We start from the raw sequence: 22,119 nt of genomic DNA, 5'->3' as shown, positions 1-22,119 counted from the left end.
ATTGCTACAAACATCTGAAGCAGAGAAAATAGGAAACCACAGTTCACACCCACTCTGTTTTCCTCAGATGTCTTTTCCTGTTTATCCATCCTATGAACTCCTCAGTGGTGATCAGATGAAACTGAGACTTCAGCCTTTTACAAACCACATCTCTCCACTGCCTCTTTCCAGTGATGCTGGTCCAGGGCACAACCAGAGGCCCTGGCAGGATAGAACCACCTGATAAAGGGGATTCTCCCAGAAAGGCCTAAAAACTCCCACCATCAGCACAACTGTCTCTGCCCAGTGCCTCCGGCTCCCTGCACAAACAGCTGCAACAGTTCCTGCAACACAGGTGTTTTATTGGAGGGGTTTCTCAGTACAAACTGTAACAAGTCCATTTTCTACATCGAGACAGGAATTTAAAAAAAAAATTTAAATCCTCATTAAAACCCATTGAAAATAAATATATAAAACTGCTATTCCAGCCAGGGAGCTATAAATACATTACGAAGCAAGTTTTTCCAGACTCTTCTTCCTCTGGAAGTGCACACCACCACTACAAAAACCCAGTTATTTATTTAAAACCCTGACATTCCCCCCCAGATTATTGATTCTTACACAGGGCAGGATTAATTAGTACAAAAGTGACCCAGTAGCACAAACTCAAGCTGCAGAAGCATTTACTGCATCCTCCCACCAGGTCCTGCTCTGGGCTGCAGCACCCCGGCCTGGCCAGAGACCATCCCATCAGCTCCAGGACACCTTCTTCCCCAGGACACGGTTGGTGATTTTCTGAGAGAAAAGCAAAGGCAGACAGGTGAGGTTTAGTGCTTTGAAAATTAAAAATGCTGAGCCTAAGTTCTCTGAAGAGGTTGTTATGGAATCCCAGAGTGGTTTGGATGGGAAGGGACCCTAAAGCCCACCCAGTGCCACCCCTGCTGGGGCAGAGACACCTTCCACAGCCCAGGGTGCTCCAAGCCCCGTCCAGCCTGGCCATCAAGGGGCAATAAAACACCACAAAATGGGAATTTACACCTTGTAGGACAGGAGTTGCTCTCTGAGAACACCAGGATATCCCTGTGCTGGCTGCAGTGGAACGGTCAGGAACAGGCCAGAGATTACCCCTGGAACTGGCTGAGACTGTTCCCTTCAGCAGGATCCTGCCATCCTGAGCACAACCTCTGGGAGCCACGAGCTCCCCAGCCTGGGTGTGCTAGGGGAGGACTCAGGAAAAGCAGCAGAGTTCCAGGGAAGAGCCACAAGGACAGTGGAAGGTACAGAAAGTGCTTTCCACCATAAACAGTGGAATAAATCAGGACAGTGGGAGGGATGAGCCACGGCTGAGCGGGAGCAGGGGGAGTCTGCACAATCCTGAGGCCGAAACACGGGAAAAGTCCTTTGCAAACTCTTCCCGAATGGGCTGAGAAGAATTTTGGTAGATGTTAAAGAACCAAACCAAAGCACACTCCACACAGAACACTCAGTCTGTGACCCCCGGCAGGGGCTGGATCTGGAAGGGCTTTAAGGTCCCCTCCAGGCCAGAGCAGGGAGTGATTCCAGAACATTCCCCCAGAGCTCCCCTCAGCGCAGCTCCCGGCTGCGGAGCCGGCGCTTTCCCTCCGGGCCAGAGCAGGGAGTGATTCCAGAACATTCCCCCAGAGCTCCCCTCAGCGCAGCTCCCGGCTGCAGAGCCGGCGCTTTCCCTCCGGGCCAGAGCAGGGAGTGATTCCAGAACGTTCCCCCAGAGCTCCCCTCAGCGCAGCCGGGAGCTGCGGAGCCGGCGCTTTCCCTCCGGGCCAGAGCAGGGAGTGATTCCAGAACGTTCCCCCAGAGCTCCCCTCAGCGCAGCTCCCGGCTGCGGAGCCGGCGCTTTCCCTCCGGGGCAGTGACACCTTGTGGTCCCCGCCTGCCTCAGGCGCCGGGACATTCCCATCCCCGCAGGAGAAAGGCTCCTCCGTGCTAGGGCTGGGTTCCTTCGTTAAGGGGCAGAGGGAAGCGATCCATTAACTGCTGCTCCCTGTTAGGAGCTTCCTCCCAATTTGCTGAAATTACAAACTCACTCCACCCAATGAAAAGCCTCAGTAATGGAACCAATTTGGATCTGATAAACTCAGAAAATCCACTTCCACCTCTCTGGGGTTGAAAGCGTTCTGATTGCTGCAGCCATCAGATCAGAATCTGTTCCCGCTACAAAGCCTTCAGAATTCCAGGGCGCTCCCATCCCCGGATCTGATGGGGATGATTTTATGCTCTATTTGAAATTAAAAGTACAAAAGAAAAAGGGCTGCTGGGACAGAACATCAGCCCCGACCCATGTGCACCCTGTGATAAAAATAATTTTGCTATCTCAATAAAGAGAAGTATTGAACAATTTCAGAATTAAGAATGTCTGGGCACTCCAGCCCAGGGGTCTTTATGGTTCCAGTTCTAGGTGAGCCCATGTGGTTTCCTCCTCAGGATCACCCTCACTCAGTGCCAACAAAACTTATTATTATTCTCTTTTCACCTCAGTGAGCTGCCCCAAACTGTCACATCAACGCCCTGAAACCAGCCCTGAGAGCCCTTCCCCTCCCAGAGTCCTGCAGGGATAGTTGCACTTCGCTTTACAAAAGGGAAGCAACTTTTGTTCATATAGATTCACTAATTGGGGGTCTTATTTTGAGTCAAATAAACTCAGTTTCATCTCATCCCTCAGCCTGGACACTGAGATTGTCCATCCCTGAAGCGTCCAAGGCCAGGCTGGACACTGGGGCTCGGAGCAGCCTGGGACAGTGGGAGGTGTTCCCGCCATGGAAGGGGTGGGATGGGATTCATTCATTCATTGCTTCCTTTCCCAAATTTTCATCACCCACTGTGAGCCCTCAAGGCCCTGGGGAAGGCTCTGGAGCCCCAGGAGCGGCTGAGGGAGCTGGAAAGGGGCTGGAGAATTCCTGAGGGAGCTGGAAAGGGGCTCAGGCTGGAGCAAAGGAGGCTCAGGGGGGACCTTGTGGCTCTGCACAAGTCCCTGACAGGAGGGGGCAGCCGGGGGGGTCGGGCTCTGCTCCCAGGGAACAGGGACAGGAGGAGAGGGAACGGCCTCAGGCTGGGCCAGGGGAGGCTCAGGGTGGATATTGGGAAAATTCCTTCCTGGAAAGGGCTGTCCAGGCCTGGCAGTGGTGGAGTCCCCATCCCTGGAGGGGTTTAAAGCCCTGTGGATGTGGCACTGGGGACATGGGTCAGTGGTGGTCCTGGCAGTGCTGGGGATGGTTGGGCTCAGAGGGATTTTCCAACCTCAGCGATTCCATGGTTCTCTGATTTTAGGGACAGGGCACGTCCCAGGCCCTGACACAGGGGCCGTGCCCAGCCCCACCACTGCCCCACACAGACCTGACTCTGGCTCCCTTTTCCATGTTTTCCCTGGATAAATGCCAAAGGAGCTGCTCCCTGCTGGGTTCCCTGGGCTCCTGCAGGGACAGCAGCAGAGCAGGAGCAGCTCTGTCCCAGGCCCTGAGTGCTGCCCCACACCAGCCCTGGGACAGATGCTTGGAGCAGCCTGGGGCACAGGGGATCCTTAAATCCATGCTTAGATCCATCCCACATTTCATGGAGCCCTTGGAGCAGCTCCTTCCTTCCCCCAAAGCTCTGTCTCATTTTTGGAGTCATTCCACAAAATCTGCAGTTCATTTTTCAGGCACAACGAGCCTCCCTCAGAAACTGGTGCTCTCACCCCATTCCCTGATTTACAGCTCCTCTCGGCAGCTTCTCTGCATCAGCAGGGAAAACTAAAACACTGGGATTGTTTACTGCCATGAATCACCACCTCTCCCCCAATCAAACCCACATTTATGTACAAAAGTTCTGATCCTCTTCCCTCCCTGCTTCCAGCTGACTCTGCCACTCTAAGTCAGCGACTGCCAGAACTCATTAATTCCTCAAACTTTACTGTACCAGCAGCTGGAATTCTCAGACCAGGAAAAGAAAAATGTCCTGAAAATACCCTGCACAAGTATAGCAACAAATTCAGTCTCTCCAGTGGTAAATTCCCCAAATCAGAGTAAGATGATGTTTTGGATAATACAAGTCCTGACTTTCAAAATTCAATTCCTGCTGTTCCCAACAAACAAGCAAGCCTACCACTCCAGCTCTGGAGTACTCCAGGAAAGGAGCTGTAATGCTAAAACTGAAGTGCAAGTTTAAGATCCAGAGGGGAAAAAAAGACCAGTTTTAATTCCAGTGCCTGTCCATGCCCAGGGATCCTGGCTCATCCCACAGCTCCCAGACAGGGATCCTGGCTGGGCAGTGCCTGTGCTGGGAGGCCCCACCATCAGCTGGGCAAACAGAAACTCCTGAAATCCTCAAAGTTAAATTTCCACCAGGACTGCCAGCTCTTGACTGGGTAAATTAAGGATGACTCCAGGCTTTGTTAAGCATGGCTGGGAAGCTGGCTGGCAATTCCCTGAGCCAAACCCATCCACAGCCAGGGCACAGGAGAGCAAACCCAGCAGCCTCGAGGACACTTGTCCTTCCTGGAACGTGCTCCATGATCCTCTGTCCCACCCAAGGCCCTGCACGAGCCCCTTCCTGCACCATTTCACCAGGACCACGCTCCCTGCCTTGTTTCCACAGTCATGGCAGGATTGCAGGTGAGCAAGGGGGAACTCCAAAGCCTGGCTGCCTTGCCCTGATTAGATGGAACACAGCCTGAGCACCCCCTGCAGCCCAGCACCTGGGAATTCCCATCCGGCAAATTCCTGTGTGTCCGGGACTCCCCGAGGGAGCAAGGTATCCCAGAGGAGGTCCTTGAGGGAGCAGGGTGTCCCAGAGGAGGTCCCTGAAGGAGCAGGGTGTCCCAAAGGAGGTCCCTGAGGGAGCAGGGTGTCCCAGAGGAGGTCCCTGAGGGAGCAGGGGTGTCCCAAAGGAGGTCCCTGAGGGAGCAGGGGTGTCCCAAAGGAGGTCCCTGAGGGAGCAGGGGTGTCCCAAAGGAGGTCCCTGAGGGAACACAGGTGTCCCAGAGGAGGTCCCTGAGGGAGCAGGGGTGTCCCAGAGGAGGTCCCTGAGGGAGCAGGGGTGTCCCAGAGGACAGAGAGCACTCACTGTTTTGTAGAGCTGAGCCCTCAGGCGGTAGGAGCCATACTCCAGCCTCCTCTGCTCCTCCTCCCGCTTCTTCCTCACCTCGGGGAGCTGCTCGTAGATCCTGAATGGGAGAGAAAAGGCAAGAACTGTGATTTGGAACTGCCTGCTATTAAAAACCACACCCTCTGCTCTATGCCCACATTCCTTAAGGGCTGCTGGCCAAGCACAGCCCTGACAAAAGTGTCTGGAGTTTAGTGGTGTCCCACGGGAAAACGCGGGATACACAGCAGGGGTGAGCCCGGGAATTCCCACACCTGGAATGTGGAAGGCTTACACCCTAAGAATACTTTTAAATGCTAGAAATTACTAAAATAGAACACATCAAGGGGTTTATTTTATATACTGTGTATTCCAATTGGTATTTTATGGAATCACAGGGAAACCGAGGTTGGCAGACACCTCTGGAGGTCACCAAGCTCCTGCTCAGAGCAGGGTTAACTCCAAGGCTGGATCAGGCTGGTCAGGCCTCATCCCTTTAACTTGTGATTATTTCCAAGGATTCAGGCTCTGCCACCTCTGTGGGGTCCTGGCCCAGCACTTCACATCCCACTCCCAGCAAAATTCAGCTGCCATAAACTCCCATTTTTTCATGCCTTCCCATGCTCTCTGCAGCACAGCCTCTCCAAAGGATGCATCCACCGTGAGTGTGCTGGGCATTCTAGGGATGAATTACTGGAGTGAAAAATAAGACAAAACCTGTCCTCAAGTGTTTTTTCCAAGGGTAGAAGCCTCTGTATTCCCTTGGGGTGATTGTTTCTATAGAATGCTTCTTCCTCTGGGGGAAATGCTGCCTCACTCCTGCTCCAATTACCCACTTTGGTAGTTTGTAAACTTATTTAGATGTTCCAGTGTCCCCAGCCCCATTCCCTCTCCATCTGGGATCCAGTTTGCTGTGGATGGCTGACACTGCAGCAGAACCCTCAGGCTTAGCTACAGAAATCACTTTTCCAAAATGATTTGGTTTGTTGGGATTTCTAAGTAAGACATTTCTCCCTCCCTGCATTTTTTACTGAAAAAGCTGAATTCTTTGCACACCCAATTCTTTGACTGCAGACAGGATTCAAAGCTCTGCCCTACCCAGGGCACTGATCCACCTGAAATAAAATTCCCTGAGCTTTACCTTTTAGATCTTTGAACCATTTCACTCTTGGGAATTGTTCTTTTTTCTTTCCTCAGGAAACCTGAATGGAAAATTTTGAGATAAGGGGACAATGAACAAGTTTGTTACTGCAACAGTGTGAGTTCTTTGTAAGTTTTACAGAAGTTTTTATAAAAACTCTTTATAAGACCTTACAGGCAATAGGGTTAAAAACTGTAATGCCTTAATTAGAAAGAAATAATAAATAAATACACCCTTAAGTATGACGTGGAATTCTTTAAATCGAAGAATTCAAAGCACCTCGGTGGGACACCAGCTGATGTGCACTCCTGCAGTCCTTCCTCTTCCCTGGGGGCTGCAGCAGCTGCTCCTGCTGGGATTGCAGCAGCCCCTGGAGCCTCCTCTCCTCCTGGAGCAGCCGCAGGTGCCGCAGGCGCTGCCCTGAGCGCGAGATGAAATCGGGGCGGTGCAGGGCCAGGGCCTCCTGAGGGGACAGAGAACACACCCTGCCTGGCCTGACTGGGGCTGGCAGCAGCAGGGGAGACCCAGAACATCCACCATAAACCCCAAAGCATGGAAAACATCCCATCATAATATTGGGTGCAACACAAAACTCCTGCCCTTAATGCTGGGCAGGTGCTCAGAGGCCTGGTTTAACAACCAGGAGCTGAACTGGCCAGAAAGGAAAAAACCTCGAATAATTAATAATTAATAATAATAAAAAAATAATAATTAAAGTTCATTTTAATCTCATACTATGTACATCTCAGTATTATTTCTGCATGGAAACAAGTGTGGTGGGACGCTCTGTCAGCTACATTCCCTCTGGTTCCCGAAGCCAAGGGATTTAATCCCTAAAATACCAGTCCAGGTCAAATCCCGGGGCAATACACTGAGGGAGTGCTGTGGGGAAAGCCAGACTGCCACGAGCACTCCATGATTCCCACCCTGTGGAGGTCCTGGCAGTCCCTGGGTGCAGGGTGCCCTCACCTGCAGCGTGAGCTTCCCCAGGGGCTGCCCCGGCCCCTTGGCAGCCCCTGGGTGTGCAGCTGCTGCCTGCCCCGCGCTGTGCTGCTGCTGCTCCTCCCAGTTCTTCTCCCGCAGAGGCTCCCTCCAAGGCTTGCTGCTGCTCCAGGGCTCAAACCAGGCTGGCCCAGGGCCAGGAATGGCACTGCACTGGTTTTCTTTCCTCGATTCACATTTCAAGTCCTCTGCTGGGACAAGCCATGGAGTCCCTGGTAAAAAAGCACAGAAGAGAAAGAAGATTTGGAGACAGTTCATGGGCCTGTTTGTCCATCCCAATCCATGGTCCTTTATTCCTGGAGGAATCCCAGAGGCTGGGGGGGAACAAAGAGCTGGGAGGGGACACAGCCAGGAGAGCTGATCCCACCTGCCCCAAGGAATATCCCAGACCACAGAACACCACGGTCAGCAGGGAGAGCTGAGGGAAGAGGAAGGGGAACACTTGGAGTGATGGTGCTTTGACCTCCCAAGTCAGCACCAGGCACAAAGGAGCTTTCCTGGGGATGGGAAAGTGGGCAGGGGCTGAAAGGGCCCCTCCAGGGCCTACAGGGGGTTCCATGGAGGCTGGAGAGGGCTTTGGGACAAGGGGAATGGTCTGAAGCTGAAGTAGGACAGGTCTACACCAGGTATCAGGAAGGAATTCCTGGCTATGAGGGTGGGCAGGCCCTGGCACAGGGTGCCCAGAGCAGCTGGGGCTGCCCCTGGATCCCTGGCAGTGCCCAAGGCCAGGCTGGACACTGGGGCTTGGAGCATCCTGGGACAGTGGGAGGTGTCCCTGCCCATGGCAGGGGTGGCACTGGATGGGATTTAAGGTCCCTTCCAACCCAACCCATCCAGGATTCTCCAAGTGGAGAACGAATTCCTTGCCTTGCTGTGCTTGTGTGGATTTTCCTTTCCCTATTCACCTGTCTGTATCCCAATCCAGGGGTTTCCTCACCCGACCCTTCCCATCCTGTCCCACATCCCTCGGGAAGGGAAGGACCGGTGGGGCTCAGGTGCCAGCTGGGGTTAAACCACAGCAAAGCCTAGCTTTGCACCTAAACCCAACCAGTGGCAACACTGCAGCAACCCCTCACTGCAGAAATTCCAGTGGGAATTCCTGTAGGAAACACCTTGGGCAGGGTCAAGAGAATTCCTTTGCCAAGTGTCCCAAAACCAGCAAGCCTTTATCAAACACCACTTTTGAAAAGCACGGAACTGTTCATTTTCCAGGTTTCTCCATGGAAAGAACAATTATTTACCAGCAATCACACAGTTTTAAGCAGCCTCTCTGCTGTCCTAAGCCCTGTGGCTCTTTATCCATATTTTGGAAGATCGAATGCTTTCCATCTCCCCAATGTTTGGTGAGTCCCCAGGAATTCAGTTACTCGCAGTTTACACACACGGTGATGCAAATACAGCAGCTGGGGTTCTGAGCAGACACTCTGAATTTTCTATATTAAACCCTTATGAGAGAGAACCATCAATCCCCACAACAACAACACTGATGAGTAAGGGAAATATTTTTAAACACTTAATTGTGATGTTGTGAAGAGCAGCAGGAATTTAAGAGAGACAAAAAAAAAGAAATTAAAATGTCAGGAGGCTCCACCAGCAGCCTAAAAATGCAACTCTCCAGAGTCGAGTTCTTCCCAGTTTTCACTCAAGTACTCTGGAAAAATCTTCTGGGAAGCCTCAGGGTGAGACATTAAGGACAAGTTGGTGACCAGCACTGAGAGTTTAACAGAACGTTTTGTGTGTCAGAAACTAACATTAAGTGATTCCCATGTTATCCTTCCTCACCTGTTTACTCCTTCCTAAGGACTGCCTTTCCTGCCTGTCCAGCCACTCCAGGACTGACAGTGCCATCACGACTCAGCACCAGAATAATCCCCTGGCAGTGGTTCTGGCTGACATCTCGGTGAATCCCAGCAGGAATGACTGTGGCAGGACAGGCCCGGGTGTCCCCAGCCCTCCCCACAGCCCCCCGGGTGCTGACCTTGCTGGAAGTGCAGCCTGTTCCTCTTTGTCCTTCTGTCCATGGGGAGCACCACCCGGTGCTGGTGCCAGGCTCCTGCTGCCCCTCCACGGCCACCCTGCCACGGCCCCGGGGGCTCCTGCAGCTGCTGGCTGGACCTGGGAGTGGGGAAGGTCACCCCAACATCCCGGGTGTTCTTCCTGGTGGCACTGCTCACGATCTCCAGGTCTCCTGGAATGGAAAGGGAGCAGGGACATCTCATCCACGTGTGCCAGGGCAGGGAATGACCCTTGTCTCAACTCATTTCAGCCTTCAAAAGTCAAAACCTTTTATATTCCCACATCCCCAAACCAAGGGAGCTTCCAGTGGCTCGGGACTGTTACTGTGTGATAACCTGAGTGAAATGAGAGTGGTGAAAACCAAACACCCCAAGCAAAACATACATTTACATGGGGGTGGGAATCAAACTGGAACTAACTCTGTCCTACGAAAATCGTTCCCTGCTTCAGTCCACTTGCACACAAGCAGTAATAAATAAATAATTGCTGTATCTGATGAATAAACCAAGACCATTACTCAATGTGACGATGGGGAGTTGGCGTGGAAATGAATGCAGTGAAGAAACTGTTAATTACCACCAGAAAAAACCCAACTGCAGAACTGCACCAGGCCAGGAGCAGCTCAGGATTGAAATAGAATTTAACACCCAAAATATTCCCAGGAAGAACACAGAACACTGCAGTTGCCTTCTGAAATAGCATATGCCCACAAAATCCATTCTGGGAGGAACAGATGTCTCGGGAGAAAACAATAGATAAAAAAAGGCAGTTCACCTTTGCTATTGGAATGGATCAGAAGCTGAGGTTAACACATCTACAAGTGACAAAACTGGTTATTAGAGCAGCCTCAAAATGCCAAATAAACAGCTCGTGTTTACGTCATCCTTCTCTGACAGCATCTGAAGTGAATTTGGAGGGTGCTGCCTGTACAGACCCCTCAGCAGAAACACCCAGACTCGGGAGAATGGGCTCCAAAGACAGGAAAGGCAGGAGGAATCCAGGAGAGTCTGCAATTCCGGGACCCACCTGCCTGGATCCCTTTGTTCAGCATCCGTGTCCGTCGCTTGTTGCTGAGAGCAGAGCTCAGCCCCCAGGAATTGCTGCTGGCACAGGTGGAATCCGAGGAAAAGGGGATGGTGCTCTACAAAAACAGGCAAGAGAACAGAAATTCCTGAAATTCCAACCAAAATGAGCAAAAACAGGTCTTAAACAGAAAAAAGTCACTGCTTTTGTCTTGTTGCACCTTGGTTCTGTTGTTATTAATGCTGATCCCAGGCTGATCTGTCTCCCTGCCCTCACAAAAACCAGCCCTGGCTCCATCCCTGTGCTCCAGGGCACTTCCAGCAGCCCGGTTTTGTAGGAAAAGCACTTTTTTTCTGTGGGGAAGAGCTTGCTGGGATCAGATTCTGGACAGCACTGGGCATCCTCCAACTCATTTGGGAATGTTCCCCTGGAGAAGGGAAGGACACAGGAAGAGCTGCGAGCCCCTTGCAGGGCCTAAAGGGGCTCCAGGAGAGCTGCAGAGGGACTGGGGCCAAGGCATGGAGGGCCAGGAGGCAGGGAATGGCTTCCCACTGCCAGAGGGCAGGGATAGATGGGATACTGGGAAGGAATTGTTCCCTAGGAGGGTGGGGAGGCACAATCCTTTCACCCTGTGATCCTCACCAGAGTCCTCCAGGTGGGAAAAATTAAAGCCAATGAATCCACGAAACAGGAGGACACAGAAGGAGCAGGGTGAGGCACAAGAGGAGCCTCACACCTTCATTTACACCAAGCCAGGTGTGAAAGCTGCAGGGCTGGACACAGCCCAGCTTGGAGATCGAACACTAGTTTCAATTAACCAAGCCATTAAACAGCAGAACCCTGTCCCAAGGCTGGGCTCTGTGGAACACAGGGGCCAGGGCTTTATCAGCACCGATGACCAAGCAGCACTTCCAGGCTCCCAGCCCAGCAGCCAGGCCCTGACAGCCCCTGCAGCTCCCCTGAGCTCCAGCTCTAATTCTGGAACTGCATCTCCCCCCTGCCCACAGCAATTAGCAACCTGTAGTAAACTAATTGGTGTCCTGTGAGTAACCCCAACACCAGCCACGATGGAAATGCAGAGGCCTCTTCATTCCCTTTTACTGGAGTTCTGTCACCCCTAAGCAGAATTTCAGTTCAATACTGAAAGGAGGCAATTTTGACTCTCACAAAGCTGTTTTTTTAATTTCCTGTAACTATCCCAGCTCCAGGAGAGGCACTGCACAGATGCAGGGATATGGATTTTCTTTCAGATAATAGAACATGTGAACATTTGAATTGTGAATGTGTGAATTTGAATTATGTGCTCGGCAGAAATGTGTAAAATCAGGGAGAACAACCCCAAAATATCCCCTTCCCATGCACGTGCAGCACCAGCAGCCATTCAGTCCTGAGCAGTGCCAGGAACATTCCTGCTTGGATGAGAACATTCCCTGTTCTCCAACCTTTAGCTCTGCACCTGCTGCCAGATGGCAGCTCCAGGAGGGACTGGGAGAGAGCACAAACTGGGAGGGAGAAAAACCTCCTGGGATGGCTCTGGGAGCTATAAATACAAAAAGCTGCAACCAAGTTTCTGGAAGCAGAGCTGACAATGGGCTGTCAGAAACCTGAGCTCCAAAATGCAGCACTCCCAGAAGGATTGGGGCAGGAATCTCTCTGGGAGCTGGGCTCCTGCTCGGAATGAGGATCTGCCTCTGAACCACAGACATTTGCACTAAAAATACAATTAAATCTTGACTTTTCCTCAGCTAAACTGCCCAGAAATAACCCAAACCAGAATTTTAAATGAAATTTGCTATTTTGTCTTCTATTTTCTCTCACTCCTTATTTGAGGGGGCTCATGTGTGTCTTCAGATGGATTTTTTAAAAGAATATTTAATCACCAGATAAAAAAGATATGTTTCTAAAGCCACGGGGGTTCAATGAGCCTTTAATGGGTTTATTCCCCTAAGCATTAATTCCATTTGTCATCTCACAGGTGATTTCAACAGGTAAAAAAACCAGATTTGGGTTTAAGGTTCAATAGACCCTGAAAAATTAATCTTGTGAATGGAATGTGGAATAAAATCATCTAAATTCTACAACCATGCCAGAAATGCTGGATCCTAATGCCAGTGTTCTGATCAATAGTCCTCATACTGCAAAGTTCAGGGCAGTTTTATTTTACCTTTAAGTAAATGTTATAAATAAAAATATTAAATATTTTTAAACCATTCTTCACTGTCAAAAATATCATTTCTCCCCCAGATTTATTTAGTTATTTTCATTATTTCATAATTCACTGGCTTATTTGACACACAGACTTGGAGTTGTTTCTATGAAATAAAATAGCTAATTTCTATTAAACCTGGTAGCACTGATGCCAGTTCCACTTTCTTCTGGAAATACAAAAAAATGAAAGAAAAAAGTTCAATATTCCTCACTTGTTCTGTACTTTTCAGCATTCCTGTGTATTACAGACCCCCAAACTCTGCAATTCCTGACTAAAATCACCAAATCCACACTAAGTCCCTCTTTAAGGACATTTCCATTTCTCCTCCAAAGGAGAATTCACCTGAAGGAACTATTCCCTCCACTTTGAAGCAGCTGCACTGCAGAGCTCTCACCTGGAATTCTCAGCTCTTTGAAGAATCCTGAACTGCTCAACACAGAAACTGAAGGTGCTCACAGCCAGCCAGACAAAACAATCCCCCATTTACAAGACAAACAGTAGGAAAATTCCAACAGTAATTGTACTGATCCTTGCCCAGGGATTTTCAGGCATGAATTTGCATCAAATTTACAACCTCATGTTGGGCACTGCCAAAGCCAGAGCCTGCAGGTATCCAGGAACAGCAGGATTTGCTTCCCAAGGGAAACAAAGACAAGGAGAGCAAAGGGACAGAAAGCACAGCTGGTGTTTTATCCTCTCTGGGTGCTGCCCTGGCTCCTGGAGGGGCAGACGTTGGCTGGGGCTGCTCAGGGGGAAGGCAGAAGCCTCCCCTATAAACATCCCTGGAGGTTTTCAGTGATTCCCGGCTCACAGAGCCTGTCCAGCACTGGGGAAGCTCCTGGGGATTATTCAGAGCTGCCCTTTGGGCTCAGCGAGCACTTACCTGGGTCTGCTGCCTCTTCCCAAGCCCCTCAGCAGCGCCCTGGGGACATCCCGCAGCCCCTGCTCCGCTCTCATCCTCGGAGCGGCTCTTCTGGTGGCTGATGGCACAGTAGAGCTGGGCCAGCCTCGGGGACAGCTTCGGGGCCAGCTTTGGGGCCAGCCTCGGGGCCAGCCTGAGCCTGTGCTGCCCGAAGGCCCGGAGCAGCCTGGCCGTGTCGATGGTGGACGTGGACAGCGAGCTGCTGCCCTCGGGGGTGTCCAGCCCCGCCTGGGTCCCCGTGTCCCACCCCGAGGTGCTGCAGGTGCTGGGGTCTCCGCTCAGCCTCGTCTCTGAGGAGGTGTCACTGGGAGCTTCCAGGTACTGCTGCTCCTCCAGAATCCTGTTCAGGTGGTGGATCCTCCTCTCCCCTGGCCCGCTGGCCCCGGGCCCCTCCAGGCTGTTTCTGCCGTGGATCACACGTGGCCGCTCTCCTGCTCGTTCTCCCTTCGGCTCCACGCTGCTCCCAGACCTGGCTTTTCTTGCCAGCCGAGTTTCTGTCTGTTCCCTTCCCTGCACTTTCTCCTCAGGAACCTTCTCCCCAGCTGGTGCCAGTGCCAGGGTGTGCCTGATGGGATTCTGCAGGACCCTGGCCAGCCGATCCAGGCGCTCCACAAGGGACAGCTCGCCGTTATTCCCGAAATCCTGCTGCTGGTGTCTGCTCCGGCGCTCCAAGAACTTCACCCAGAGCTCATCCAAGCTGCCCCTGGAGTGGCTTCTCTGCCGTGGTGCTTTCCCCACATTCTCATCCAGGACAGTTGTTTGGGCACGTGGCAAAGGATCACTTCCAGCTGCTTCCTGGTGCAGCTCCATCCCAGCTGCCTCCTTCCCAAGGGATGATGCACTGGCACCCAGATCCTCGATCCTACTCTCATCAGCCTCTGCAGTGAGAGCAAAGAATTCCCGCTCCCCTCCTCTCCTGAGGGGGACACAGGAACCCCACTGGTGCTGCTGTGCTCTGGCCAGGGCAGCCCCCGAGGAGGGGGGAGCATGTCCAGCTCCAGGAGCATCCCTGCAGAAGTCCCTGGAATCCAGGCAGCAGCTGTCGCTCGTGGGCATCGGGCGGGGCAGGGAGAGCCGGCTGGATCCGGGCACGGACTGGGAGGGTTTGACAGCCTTGGAACGATCCAAGGGTTCTGCAAGAGAAGAAAACACTTGAATGTTTTGTTTCCTAGCTTAAAGTGGAGGATTTTCATCCTAAAACTTCCAAAGCACGCCAAAGGATTCAAAGCAGGGTTGCTGAGCTCATTCCCAAAACGCAGTGAACTCGGAAATGCAGTTTGAGTGTTAAATTAAAGGCATATAAATTGTATTTTCTATCATCTGCAACATGGAATCCAAAGAATATTATATCCAATGAATCTGGGGAGGAATCCAATTCCACCTCAGGGAATTGCTGTGACCAGCACTGAACTGAGCCTTTATTTAGAGTCATGCCGTGGGTTGGGTGGGAAGGGACCTTAAAGCCCACCCAGTGCCATGGACAGGGACACCTTCCACTGTCCCAGCGTGCTGCAGGGCCTGTCCAACCTGGCCTTGGACACTTTAAAGGCATTTTAAATATAACTTCATATTTAATAATATGAATAATAACTCCATATTAAAAAATACGACATTTAGAAATGTGCTTTGTCTTGTGCTCTTTGGATAAAGGCCAGGATGACTGGATCTCTTCCCTTCCCAGCACAGGGCTTTGGTGGAACACAGAGATCAGGGATGGTGTAGCCAGGCCCAGCCTCACTAACTCTGAAAGCGCAGGAATTTTTCTTCCCATACAAGGGCAATGTTTATAAACTTGTGTAAGAGGCTTCCTCCACATCCTCCTGACAAATGAGATCAGGCTTGGGAATGCCAGGCAGAACTTTGCTATTCCTGGCTTTTTAGAAAGTTACCAAGAAATGGAAGGAATGTAAACAGGCAAAAAATAAAAATAAGTTTGTATAGAGAAACTTCTTTTTAAAAAATACATAATTTGCATAATTTTAAGCTCTAGACAAGCTCTGTGGGTAGAGGTAATCTTTTATTAGATCATCTAAAAATACAGTTGAAGAAGTCAGGGAAGATTTAAGACATGCAAGTCTTTCTTCCGAAAGCTTCTTTAAAGTTCCAGCTGCACTAGCTGCCTTCACAAAAGACTCTTTCTCCTTAAGTTCTTTTCTCACCTGGGCCTTTAGACCATCACAGCTATAAAAAAATATTAGGAGATAATTTTATATTAACACCTCTGTTCCCCTCTCTTTTTTATCCAGGTTACTGATGTTGCAGCCTTATATAATCATTGCAATTTTCCTCTGCAAATAAAAACTGTCTTCTGGAAACACCAAAATCTCTCCATTCTGAGAGGAAAAACTTCAAAGAAAAAAAACCCACCTCCAGTGAGAAATGAAAATAACCAGATGCAATCCCTATCAACACATCAGGACAACTTCCTGAGGAACCACCAGCTGCCTTAGGAGAGATGGCAGCCACGCAGGAATTGTCTGCTCACCGTTCCCTGTGTCCAGGAATGAACACCCAGGGAGCTCCTCAGCCACTCCCAGTCAGTATTTGTGTTGGACAAACCAGTGTCCACGAGGATGAACTCCAGCTGCTGCCACGAGAGCTGGAGCCAAACGCAGCAGGGAGCTCAGCCTGATCCCCCTGTGGCAGCATCCCCGACACACAAAGCCTGGAGTGGCCACTGCAGGAGCAAATCCCGACCCTCCTCCCTGGGCAGGCTCCGCCAGCCAGGTCAGGCTGAAGGTCAGGGGACACCCCGGGGACAGAGGGCCCTGATGTGACATCACAGGACAGCAGAGCGTCCGTGGGCAGGGACAGCCCCAGCCCAGCTCAGAGAATCCCAGCTGGCTGCAGCCACAGGGAATTCCTGACAATCCCACACGGGCTCCGGCAGCCCTGGAGACACTGGAATGCCAGCAGGCACTGATGGCCAAGTATTTCATGGAATCAGGGAATGGCTGGGGTTGGAGGGACCTTAAAGCCCATCCAGTGCCACCCCTGCCATGGGCAGGGACACCTTCCACTGTCCCAGGGGGCTCCAGGCCCCTTCCAGCCTGGCCTTGTACACTGCCAGGGATGCAGAGTCCACAGCCTCTCAGGGAAACCTGTATTTCATCAGTCAGGGAGAAGCAGAAAGGTGAGGAAGAGAAAACAGAGTCAAATTTAGCATTTTCAGGCAGACTGTCAGCGATGTCACAGGAAGCATGGATCCTGAAATGTCAATCTTTTGCTCTGATTTCTTTCACATGTACAAAACCACACAAATAACAACAAAATTAAAACCACATTCTAATTACCTGAAGAGCATTCCAGTGGCATCCTCTGCTCCTCAGCCCAGGCCAGCTTAGGCCTGGCCCTGTGACTGTGGCTCACCCCTCTCTGCTGGGCAGCTGCTCTGCCTGGAGGAGGACCATCCCTCAAAGCCAGCACTCGGGCCAGGAGCCCTGGGGGAGGAGCATCCTCTGACCCTGCCCAGAGAGAGCAGGAGGAGTAAATCAGGGAACAGGAGAAGCAGATACAGAAATCCCACAATGAACCAACAGTCGGGAGCCCTGGCAGTGCCCAAGGCCAGGCTGGACATTGGGGCTTGGAACACCCTGGGACAGGGGAAGGTGTCCCTGCCATGGCAGGGGTGGAATGAGATGATCTTTAGGGTCCCTTCCTACCCAAACCGTTCCATGATTCCATGATCCTATCCCTGTCTCAGTGTTAGAAACCTAAAAAACTCTTCCCACTGATTTCTCATCCCTGCCAATCCCACCTGGTTACATCCCGTGGATTTCCTGCACTCAATTCCCTCAGCTGCTCCTCCTGAGCTGAGCCCTGGCTGCAGCAGGGACTGGGAAAAACAAAATGTATTTTTTCATCCTGCTGTACATTTTCCTAGAACCTTGTGCTGCTCCATTTGCATAGTGAATTTTTATATATGGCATCATCATAGCTGCAAAACAACAGATTTGTGTCACATTTGTTTCTCTCATTTTGGACACATTTCCCCAGATAAACTTGAAAAAGGTCAAGGGTGGGGACACCTAAACCATGCCCAGCACAATTTGTGGTGCAGTGACTGACCTGGGCACTTCTGGCACTGCTGGAGCAGCCTGACCCCTTGGTCTCCCCTGCTGGAATTCAGGAATTGGGCATCTCTGACATGAGTTTTGTCTACAGGTAACTCTGGATGTTAAAAAGCTCTGAGTGAAACCAACCTGCAGATGAAACTGCAATGCCCAGTGCTTCATCCTTTACAGGAGAAGTGGCAGAGGTCTGAAAGGATCCCAAGGGAGCGGGAATGCCCAGAGGGAAGTGAGGGATGACCAGGCTGTAGAACACCGAGCTTTGCTCCTTCCCACTGCCAGAAGGGAGCAAGAACCCCCCTCCCAGCCCAGAGCTGGAGAGCAGAGCCTGCGGGCAGGAACTGTCCTCCTGGGCTCACAGCCACGGATTCCAGAGAAGCCAACCCAGAATATCCAATCCCCCAAGGGATGAGGATGTCGTACCTGAGCGAGAGCTGTCTCCGCTGGCCTCTGACTCCCCTGGGGACACACCTGGCTTCTGATAAGGCACGTAGTACATGGCAGAGCTGCCCGAGGGCTTGTATGGCAGCAGCAAGGGCTGGGCTGGGGGTGGAAGGGAAACATGAGCAGGAGCCAGCCTGGAAACCTCCACTGCAGCAGGGCAGGACCTGGGCACACTGCTCAGGATGTTCCTGCTGCTAAAGCCTGAGAAATCCCATTCTTCAGGAAAATGAATTGCAACTATTATTTCATTAGTTACATTCAATTAATTGAATTTTGTAATCTCCATCCAAAGGCAGAAGATTACTGTGACTTACCTGGAAAAACAGCTTCACCTATTTAATACCAAAATTGTGATCAGGGTGGCAAACACTGACTGACAGAAATATCTCCTGTACCCACAGAGCTCCCAGCTGATCCCTGTTTGAGGAATCATTTCAAAGGAGCAGCCATGTGTCCCTCAAGTCAATAAAAGCAACAACAGAGCCCCAGCACAAAACACCACTGGGGTGGGAAACCCCTGTGAACATCCACGTCCCTCTGCTGACAGATATCCCAAACCCTGCACAGTTTTCTGTTTGATTCTATTAAAAGCAGCCATGTGCAGATTTCCCTCTGACTTTTTGGTGTTATCTTGACTAGAGAGTAAATCAGCGATCAGATCCAGCTCTCACTGAACTCCAAGTGAAGCAGATTAAATCATCTACATACAAACACCAGAAAAATACTCTCCAACCACACTTGGACACAATAAAACCCATTCTAGAGAAACCTAAACTGAATCCCAACTGCATCCACACAAATCCCTCCCCACCAAGCTGAAAAAAACAAGTTTAAGGGTTGGGTTTTCCCCCCACATGAGCAACTCTAAATATCCAAATTATCTCAAGGGCGTTAAATCCAGAAAAAAGCTGGGTTTGGGTTTTAATACTTGTCAATATCTTGAACTTGTACAGATTCAGATCCACAGACACACATAAGACATGAATTTGCTCACCAGGCTGCCTTGGGAAGGGGGGAATCTCCTTGTGGGATGAAGTTGTGATGCTGGGAGGTTCAGGGGCTTTGGGCAGCGATGGCTGCTGGGCAGCATTTCCACCCTCCTGGGGATCAACGCAGACTTCTGCTGAGAAGGTGGTTTTTGTAGGGCTTTCTGTGGTGATCTGAGTGGCAGCATCAGAAGTCCTCCTCCCAGGCTTTGCAGGAAGGGTCGAGCTGGGGATCCCCGTGGCACCAGGTGCCCCCGAGTCCCCCCGGAGCTGGGCTCTGGCCCTGCCCTGCAGCAGCAGCTCCTGCCTGGAGGAAAACACCCGGCTGGGATCTGCTGAGGCCGCTGGCACAGCTGAGCTGGGATCCTCTGGAACACCCTCAGCAGGTGGGAAATCAGGAACACTTTCCACTGAAGCTTCTGGAACTGCTTTTAAAGTTACGGCCTGAGCCCTCCCTTGAGGTTTGTCCCACACTTCCATCCCATTTCCAGCATTCCCGGTGCTGCGCAGCTCCGAGTTCCTGACCCTGGAGGAAAGGGTGATGTGGACACAAGACAGGAATTTCCTCACTGGGGATGGGGGAGTCTCAGACATGGTGGATAAAGCCTCATGTGCAGGTAAAGGCTGAGAAGGACCCATTTGCTCCCTTGCAGCCTCCTTTGGAATGGGACGGGGCTCACCAGGGCTTTTCCTCTCCTCTGCCAACACCTCACCGTGGCCCTTCAGCAAACCCATTTGTGCAGCTGCATCTGAGCCTTCTGAGCTCTCACAGAGCTGGGTGTGACCAGGTGGGATCTTCTCCTGCTGGGAAGAGCTTGGAGAGCGGGGTTCAATCAATGGATTTATTTCCTGACTGGCTCCTGTGCTGCTATTGAGCCCCCTGTGTCTGGCACTCTGCCTGTCCCCCTCAGTCACCTCTGCAGTCACAAAATCGAGGTGTTTTGCACTCAGGGTCTGTCTTTTCCCAGGATCCTGGGCTGCACAGGCCGTTTCCTGACGAGCTCTAGCTCCGGCACTGTCAGCAGAGACAGGAGGAAGCTCTGCAGCATCACCAGCCCCGGCACCCCCCGTGCCGGCCAGCGCGGGGCTGGGGGGACAGCTCTGGGACCTCTCCCAGGGCTCTGAGCTGTGCCTCTCCTCCCCAGCGCCGGCAGAGAGAGGCCCCACAGGCAGGATCCCCTCCAGCCCATCCCTGGGCAGGCTGGGGCTGCGTGCCAGGGCTCCCAGCGGGGCCGGCGGCCGCCTCGGGGGGCAGAGGGTGAGGGAAGCGCTCGGCTCCTCCCAGCCCTGCCCCAGCCCTGCAGCCGGCAGGGGCAGCTCCCCGTGGGCAGCGGGGGCAGCTGCGGAGCTCCCTGCACCGGGACCCCACTCCAGAGTGGCACGGAGCTCTGCCACGGCACCGGGACGCCCCACGGCCGGGCGCTGGCTGCACACACACAGCTCGGCACCATGCCAGGGCTTCAGCTGCTTGTCCTGCCCCTCAGCACCATGCCAGGGCTTCAGCTGCTTGTCCTGCCCCTCAGCACCATGCCAGGGCTTCAGCTCCATGTCCTGCACCTCAGCACCATTCCAGGGCTTCAGCTGCCTGTCCTGCCCCTCAGCACCATGCCAGGGCTTCAGCTGCCTGTCCTGCCCCTCAGCACCATGCCAGGGCTTCAGCTGCTTGTCCTGCCCCTCAGCACCATGCCAGGGCTTCAGCTGCCTGTCCTGCCCCTCAGCACCATGCCAGGGCTTCAGCTGCCTGTCCTGCCCCTCAGCACCATGCCAGGGCTTCAGCTGCTTGTCCTGCCCCTCAGCACCATGCCAGGGCTTCAGCTGCTTGTCCTGCCCCTCAGCACCATGCCAGGGCTTCAGCTGCCTGTCCTGCCCCTCAGCACCATGCCAGGGCTTCAGCTGCTTGTCCTGCCCCTCAGCACCATTCCAGGGCTTCAGCTGCCTGTCCTGCCCCTCAGCACCATGCCAGGGCTTCAGCTCCATGTCCTGCACCTCAGCACCATTCCAGGGCTTCAGCTGCCTGTCCTGCACCTCAGCACCATGCCAGGGCTTCAGCTGCTTGTCCTGCCCCTCAGCACCATTCCAAGGTTTCACCTCCATGTCCTGCAGCAGGGAGCAATCCAAGGGATCAGCCCTAGGGAATGGCAATGCTGGTCGGGAGCTGGACTGGAAGAGCTCCTGAGCCCTGGAGAGCTGCCTGTGCCTGTCCCTGGGAAATGTGGGAGCCTGGAAATGCTCCGGGTCCTGTTCCTGCTTCCTCAGATACTCAGAAACTGCTTCCAAACCACGGAGCCACGGATCCTGAAAAACAGAGCACAGTTCACAGAGGTCACGTGGAGAACTTCCCACCTGGAAGGGAAAATTCCAAGTAAGAGGAGAGCTGTCAATAACCAAGGGTTTGTTATCAGGAAGGGAGGGAACTCAGCTGTTACGGAACTAATTAAAACGTATCCTTTTTAAGTGCCAAGGTACCATTCCCAGCCATTTATCCCTGCCAGGGTTGGTCACAACCCACAGGAGGGCCTGCCCTGGAGCACACCAAGAGCAGCACTCACCTGAGCTGGGATTCCCTCACCTGGATCTGCACTGATCAAACAGAGTTATCCCAGAGTTATTCCCATCCCTGCCAGAATTCCCCAACACCCTGCACACCCCTGCCAGGGAGCAGCACCTCTTCCATCACTGCAGCTCTGTCCCACGGGTGAGTTTGGCCTCAGGGGCAGAATCAGGGTTGGGGAACACGGGAAAGGGACAGAACAAAGACACAATTCCATGGGGAGCCAACCCTCCCATCCCCATGTCCCTGTGTGTGGGGTGCAGGCCACCAGCCTCCTGTGGAGGGAACTTCTGAAGTGGCCTCACGTTGCACCAGAGGACGTTTAGGTAGGACCTTGGGAAAAATATCTCCATGGAAAGGGTTACCAGCATTGGAACAGCAGTGTCACCATCCCTGGAACAGTTCAAATGATGTGTGGATGTGGCACTTGAGGACACCTTAGTGGTGACCATGGTGGTGCTGCTTGATGGTTGGACTTGATGATCTTGGAGGTCTTTTCCAACCTTAATGATTCCATGATTCCAACCGTCAACAAAATTTTATTAATTCAAGTGTAATCAAAAATTCCAACACTTCCACTGAGGTGCAGAGAGCAAATCCAAGATAAATCTGCTGCTATGGAGATGGGCCAGATAAGCTTCATTAGAGAAAAAAAGACACAAAAATCTAGCTTATATTTATT

At 52.2% G+C, this 22,119-nt stretch overlaps 2 protein-coding genes across 2 annotated transcripts in view; both read right to left on the bottom strand.

Annotated features, from left to right (window-relative positions):
- Positions 1 to 645: 645 nt before the first annotated feature.
- On the bottom strand, positions 646 to 14,534 carry LOC138109216 (centrosome-associated protein ALMS1-like). Its single transcript, XM_069012294.1, has 8 exons — positions 13,348 to 14,534; positions 10,259 to 10,373; positions 9,195 to 9,404; positions 7,184 to 7,428; positions 6,494 to 6,677; positions 6,215 to 6,275; positions 5,056 to 5,155; positions 646 to 774 (listed from the first exon to the last, which is right to left on the bottom strand). Exons 1-8 carry the CDS (start codon positions 14,440 to 14,442, stop codon positions 730 to 732), a joined length of 2,055 nt encoding a protein of 684 aa, XP_068868395.1. The 5' UTR covers positions 14,443 to 14,534; the 3' UTR covers positions 646 to 729.
- Positions 14,535 to 16,671: 2,137 nt separating this feature from the next.
- The window catches only part of LOC138110158 (uncharacterized), a 37,958-nt gene continuing 32,510 nt past the window's right edge, over positions 16,672 to 22,119 (bottom strand). Inside the window, exons 9-11 of the mRNA XM_069014880.1 lie at positions 18,895 to 21,181; positions 17,880 to 17,999; positions 16,672 to 16,850 (exon numbers count right to left, since the gene is read on the bottom strand). Coding sequence (XP_068870981.1) covers positions 16,672 to 16,850; positions 17,880 to 17,999; positions 18,895 to 21,181 — 2,586 coding nt within the window. The remainder of the gene's footprint in view (positions 16,851 to 17,879; positions 18,000 to 18,894; positions 21,182 to 22,119) is intronic.

Source organism: Aphelocoma coerulescens, chromosome 4 (genome assembly GCF_041296385.1).
Source record: "Aphelocoma coerulescens isolate FSJ_1873_10779 chromosome 4, UR_Acoe_1.0, whole genome shotgun sequence".
In the NCBI taxonomy this organism is placed as follows: Eukaryota; Metazoa; Chordata; class Aves; order Passeriformes; family Corvidae; genus Aphelocoma; species Aphelocoma coerulescens.
This window is presented reverse-complemented; position numbering and strand designations above follow the sequence as displayed.